This window comes from Artibeus jamaicensis, unplaced genomic scaffold (assembly GCF_021234435.1).
Source record: "Artibeus jamaicensis isolate MK-2021 breed Jamaican fruit bat unplaced genomic scaffold, CSHL_Jam_final scaffold_614, whole genome shotgun sequence".
NCBI classification, from domain to species: Eukaryota; Metazoa; Chordata; class Mammalia; order Chiroptera; family Phyllostomidae; genus Artibeus; species Artibeus jamaicensis.
This window is the reverse complement of record NW_026522050.1, coordinates 5,520,269-5,526,864: the sequence shown is the minus strand read 5'-3', so window position 1 is coordinate 5,526,864 and position 6,596 is coordinate 5,520,269. Positions and strand designations below refer to the sequence as shown.

General features: G+C 38.6%; 1 protein-coding gene across 1 annotated transcript; it reads left to right on the top strand.

The window, feature by feature from the left end:
* The first annotated feature begins 318 nt into the window (after nt 1-318).
* LOC119062346 (olfactory receptor 5B3-like) lies at nt 319-1,254 on the top strand. The gene has a single exon (XM_037163308.2). The coding sequence runs from the start codon at nt 325-327 to the stop codon at nt 1,252-1,254; it is 930 nt and encodes a 309-aa protein (XP_037019203.2). The 5' UTR covers nt 319-324.
* The last annotated feature ends 5,342 nt before the right edge of the window (nt 1,255-6,596 follow it).

The window sequence follows — 6,596 nt, the reverse complement described above, 5'->3', positions numbered from 1 at the left end:
AAGTTAATTGACAGATAAATTCACTCTGGATAAGCCATTCATCCGCTTATTTAATTTACTATATCTCAATTTACAAACTGATGAACTTGAAAATTAGGGCAATTTCCCACAAAGATCCTTCAGATTCAATAACATGTAAACAGATACATAATTAATGCAGTTTGTTTTGTTCTGAAGCCCATATTTTATCTGAAGAATCTTGAAATACAAGTTCTTGCTATAACAAAGTAATACATGTTGCATGTACAGTTCTTGAGTTAAATGTCTTTCTCACTGTTTCATTGTTCTCCTAGCCACTGAGCATTTTCCTGATTGTCCTCATTGATGGAGAACAGTACAGAAGTGACTGAGTTCATCCTCCTTGGACTAACCAATGACCCAGAGCTGCAGGTGCCCCTGTTTATCCTGTTCACTGCCATCTACCTCATCACATTGATTGGGAATTTGGGAATTATGGCGTTGATTCTCTTGGACTCTCGTCTGCACACTCCCATGTACTTTTTCCTCAGTAACCTGTCTCTGGTGGATTTGTGTTACTCTTCAGCTGTCACTCCTACAGTCATGGCTGGATTTCTTCTAGGACACAAGGTCATCTCCTACAATGCATGTGCTGCTCAGATGTTCACTTTCGTAGCCTTTGCCAGTGTGGAAAGTTGCCTCTTAACATCCATGGCCTATGACCGCTATGTGGCAGTGTGCAAACCCCTGCATTACACCACCACAATGACAACACATGTGTGTTTGTGTCTGGCCATATGTTGCTATTTCTTTGGGTTGCTGAATGGCTCCATCCATACTGGGGACACCTTCAGCCTCAGTTACTGTGAGTCTAACGTGGTCCATCACTTTTTCTGTGACATTGTAGCAGTCATGGTTCTCTCTTGCTCTGATACTCATGTTAGTGAGCTCGTTCTTATTTGTGTAGCAAGCTTCTACACATTTTTTGAAATTTTGGTTATCGTGATCTCCTACATATTCATCTTTATCACCATCCTGAAAATGCCCTCATCCTCGGGGTATCAGAAAGCTCTGTCCACCTGTGCCTCCCACTTCACTGCAGTCTCCATCTTCTATGGGACTATCATCTTCATGTACTTACAGCCCAAGTCCAGCCATTCCATGGACACAGACAAAATTGCCTCTGTGTTCTATACTATGTTTATCCCCATGCTGAACCCACTGGTCTACAGCCTGAGGAACAAGGAGGTTAAGAGTGCACTCATGAAGGTGTCTTACAGGCAAAATTCTATCTAGGATTATGATTTGATCATTGTGTGATGCATAGTAACCTGGTTTCCTTAAGGCCACAGTAAAATTAAGGTCCCAAAATAGTCTCCTTGCCCATTGTGAAGTCTCCTGTCCTAAAAATGAGACACATTATACCCAGAAGTGTTTCTGAACAGGAAAGGCTAAGGTGTCTTTGTGTTCACTTGTCAGAAACCTTATTAAGAATATATTTTATTCACTCATTCAACATGAATCTTTTTCTACCACATCAATGCAAATATACATAATACAGGGCCACCAAGAAGGTCATGAGCAACGTTAACCCATATGCCCCAGGAGGATTCCTACATCTTTGAATAGAAACCCACAATGTTGTACATTTTGCTTCTGAAAATGCTTTGAAATTGTTAATGCTGATATTTTATGTCTACTTTTGTTATTTAATGATGCTTTAAAATATTTTAAAATATTTTATTGATAATGCTATCAATAAACAGTTTTCCCCTGTATTTACTCCCCTATATTTACTCCATGCTGTATGCCCACTTCCACCATCTTTCCCTCCTCATAGTTCATGTCTGTGGGTCATATATACAAGTTCTTTGGCTTCTCCATTTTCTATAATATTCATCCTATTACTTCCCCATTCTTTCACCCTACTTCATTCACACTGATTTTCTTCCTATATTTAACCTGACAATGCCCAACATGTTAGCACCTCAAGCCTTTGTACTTACTCTTTTTTATTTGGTATATTCACCTACTCCATTAAGGTTGGCACTTAAAAGTTACTCTATCATAGGTTTCTTTCTTGACCAGCAGTGTAAAATAGTCATTGTTTATTTCCATGCAGAATATTCTTTCACTCTGAGGTATTCGTTACAAAAACTTCTCACCCATTTTGTTCTTGAACCACAGGCAAGTAAATGTGGATGAGACTGAAAGTGACCAGAGGCAGGGAGGGGAATAATGGTGGAAAGTAAAGGAAGAGACTAGACAATGAACATGTATGAATGACCCAAGAACATGGACAGCAGTGTGAGAAATGGGTGATGGGTTGGGTGGAGGAGGGAAAAGGAGGAAAAACGGAGAAAACCATAATAAAATAACAGTAAAAAATGATATTAAAAATTCTCACCCAAGGATTTGTTTTTATTTATATTAGAGAGAAAAGAAGGAAATAGAAACACCATGACCAGAGATTGAATCCCCAACCTAAGTATGTGTCCTGACAGAAACTCAAACCTGCAAATTTTTGGTGTGAGGGATGACACTCCAGGCTACTGACCCACCCGGCCATGTCAGTCTGGGTTTTTCTTCATGGTCCTCATGAGTCCTTACCTATTGAATGTCTGCTTGTTCACTTTATTATCTCTCTTCCCCAGCTAGAACTTAGACTCTATGAAAGCATTGGCTTTATCTCTTTTGTTTACATGATCCACAGTTCCTAAATGAGTGTCCATTTCATACTCAGTTTTCAATAAGTATTTGTTAAATGAATAAAAGTGTTAAGCTTTGAGTCCAGCTGTATCAGTATGTTGAATTTTTAAACTATTGGTCATTGAAATGTATCATCCATAACATATACTTTCTGGACAGATGTGTAGTGCATTTTCAGAAGCACAGCTCATTTTCTACTTTCCTGTGCATTCCCTCTCACTGTGTGCACCCCAAAATTCAAACACAAAGGTTCTTGCATCACAGAAGCAAATGAATCATCTGCAACAATTGTATAGTTTTTTAAAAAATTTTATTTATTTATCTTTAGAAGGGAAGGGAAGGAGAGAAGGAGAGAATATCAATGTATGGTTGCTTCTGGTACATCCCCTGCTGGGAACTGGCCCCTGCTGGAAACTGGCCTGCAACCCAGGCATGTGCCCTGTCAGGGAATTGAACCTTGATCTTTTGGTTTGCAGGCCCATGCTCAATCCACTGAGCTACACCAGCCAGAACTAAATTGTATAGTTTTACTTAGACAAATGTCTCATGAAGGGCATTGAATATGAGATTATTTAAGGGTCAGTATCTGATTATATTTTAAAATATGTTGTACATGTGAAATGTAACTAACTAATATGATTCCAGATATCTACATAAAATATAAACATGGCAGTATCTATTAATCATAAAAATATAGCACATTCAGTATGCTGGTTCAGGGATTAAAATTTATACTTTTTATATAGATTTCCACAGAGCTCTATACTACGCAAAATGTACCCACACAAATATGTGTCTTTGTCTAATTTGCTGTCTCAATAGAATGAGAGGCTTCCGTAGCTCACCATTTGTAAGATTTTGCTTGGATAAGCTAATATTGTCATGCTGGTATTTTGTGGGCTAAGTGGCATAACACAAATATTCACTTCTCTCTTATGGTGATATTTCCCTTCTTGGAACCATTCTTAATTACTATTTTAGATAATCACTTAATTTTAGAATTGTTTTAGAGTTACAAAAAAATAATTAAAACAGTGCAGATTCAGTGTGACCCTATAACAGTCTAAATAATAGCGTGCAAAAGGATTGTCCTCATTCCTGGAACCTTCCAGACTTACCTTCCTTGTCCTGAAAGGACTGTGTGGATGTGATTAAAATAAAGTTTTTATCTGGGATCATCTTTGGGGACCCTAAAGGCACTCCCAGGTAAAACTAAAAGGAAGTCAGGGAGATGTGACCACAGATAAAAGATGAAAGGGGAATGAGCAATGTGACCTTGGAAGTAGAGACAAAGGGGTTGTCACCATGAACCATGGAAAGCCAGCAGCCACCAGAAGATGCATGGCTCTTGCAGCAAACTGATTTTTGTCCAGGGAAAATGATTTTGAATTGATGGATTTCAGACTGTAAATAAGTAAAGTTTCAGTAATTTGTTATAGCAGCTATACAAATGAGTGCAATTCTTGCTTAATATTTTCTACAAGATATATTTGTACTGCTAAGAAACCAAGACTGACGCAGTATGTGATTATACTGTGATTTTCTAAACTGCAGATTTTATTCAGATATCATTAGGTTTCCCCCTAAAATCCTATCTTCTGCTTGCATTTAGTAACTGTGTTTACTTCATCTCTTCTGGTTTGTGACAAGCTCCCCATCTTTCCTGATTTTTGTTGACCTTGGCTGTGTTGAGAGTACTAGTCAGGTATTTCACAGAATGTTCTTCAGTTGTGATTTGCTGATATTTCCTCATGATGTGACTGGGATTACAGTTTTCAGAGACCAAAGTGAAATGTTTTTTCATTACATCATATCAGCAAGATTTGTCTCTTTTTTCCTCAATTATTTATTTGCTGAGTCATTTCTTAGTGTTCTCATGTATTTATATTTCATTATGGAAAATAACCAATACTAGGTTTTGTTTTGGCTGGAATTGTTCCACTTTCATCATTCATACTCTTTCTGTTTGTGTCCCATTGACAGAGTTTCATGCCGTCGCTGGTTGTTATTTTAGCATTCCCTCACTGTCTGTTACTACACAATGCTACATAGAGGCTTGTCTGGTATTTTCCCCTACCCCATCACAAAATCAACTATTTCTATTAAGTGACAAACTCCCAGAAACTCAGTTCTTTCTGTCAATGCAGTGAAGAATTAAAGATCAATGATAAGGGAAGCTCTGAAGATGGCCAGTGAGAGACCAGCACTTGGGAAGGAGGTGTGGGAGAGCCTGGCATGTTCAAATGAAAGTGAATGGGCTTAAAAAAAAAGATCAATTAGTCTATTAACATGTAAGCAGGGTTTACTTGTGCTCTGTTCTTAGGGAAGACAATGGGACTAGCTAAGGTGAAGTCTGGGTGCTGAAAGGCATAGGTTCAGGGCAAGGCGCAATAAAGAAGGTGAAGGTAGGAGTGGCCAAAGATGAGGTTGTGAGGCAAGCATGTGTGTCCTTTGTTCTGAAGATTTATATAGTTGGCAGGCAGAGGGGTGAGAGGAATTACAAATTAATTGACATGTAAAGGTGGTGGTAGCTTTCTGGGCCAGGGGAGTGATTACCCCAGGGTGTAAATGGACTTCTTCCTTTAGGTGCTATGTGTCCTTTCAGGACTCCAGGCAAAAGCACAGTTTCAAAACTTTCTTTCCCAGACAATGGAAAAGATACATACAATTCAAGGACTGCTGAGACAGTGGGTGGGACATGGATCTCTCTGCCTCTCTGCTTTGGTTTCCTCTCTGGCTACCTTTTCTACCATCACAGTTCTATGAAGAGTCTCCTTTCTTTTGTTAAAGAGTGGCATTGAAAACCAATATTTGGCTCCCAATTCTGCTTGTTGATACTGGAGTTATACTTCTAGGCACTCTTGTCCACAGAGGTAGGAGGTATATATTTATGTACTCTGTATACATTTGTAATGTAGAGTTATGCTCTAACTGTTCATCCTAACTATATGAAGGCTAAGCACTACTGTATACTGATGTTTCTGACTCTGATCCACAATTTTCGAACAGTGTGCCACAGAATTTTTAATCAAGTAACACCTGACTCTTTAGTCAGAGGTATAAACTTCTTTCCCTTAGATTATCCAATAAAGAAATGACAGCAACCAACACAACAGCCATCCAGTGGGAATGAATAGAAATTTTAACTATTTTTTTAATCAAATTAGCAAAAAAATTTTTTTGGTATGCTGCAGAATTTTAGTAATTAGTTATGTGTGACATGAGAGGGGAAAGGTTGACCATTGCTACTCTCATCTAGTTCACCCCAACTTGACCCTTTTCTTTTTTTTTAATTTATTTTTTATTGATTATGCCATTACAGTTGTTCTATTCCCCCCTTCATTCCCCTCCACCCTACCCCCCCGTCCCCACCATTACCCCCCCTTTAATTTATGACCATGTGTCTCAAGTTCTTTAGATTCTATATTTCCCATACTATTCTTGCCCCTCATCAATTTTCTTTCTACTGTCTATGCTACTTATTTTCTGTACCTTCTCCCCTTCTCCTCCTCCCACTCCCCTGTTGCTAACCCTCCATGAGATCTTCATTTCTATGTTTCCACTCCTGATCTAGCTGTCCTTTTAGCTTGCTTTGGTTTCAGATGTGGTTGTTAATAACTGTGAGTTTGCTTTCTTTTCACTGTTCATATTTTTTTATCTTCTTTTTCTTCAATAAGTCCCTTTAACATTTCATATAATAAGGGCTTGGTGATGATGAACTCCTTGAATCTGATCTTATCTGAGAAGCACTTTATCTGCCCTTTCATTCTAAATGAAAACTTTGCTGGATAGAGCTATCTTGGTTGTAGGTCTTTGGATTTCATGACTTGGAATACCTCTTCCCCGCCCCTTCTTGCCTGTAGGGTCTCTTTTGAGAAATCCGCTGACAGTCTGATAGGAACTCCTTTGTAGGTGACTGTCCCCTAACC

Bases quoted from the DNA above. Each gene is read 5' to 3' on its own strand.
- LOC119062346 (XM_037163308.2), top strand. From the start codon at position 325: ATGGAGAACAGTACAGAAGTGACTGAGTTCATCCTCCTTGGACTAACC.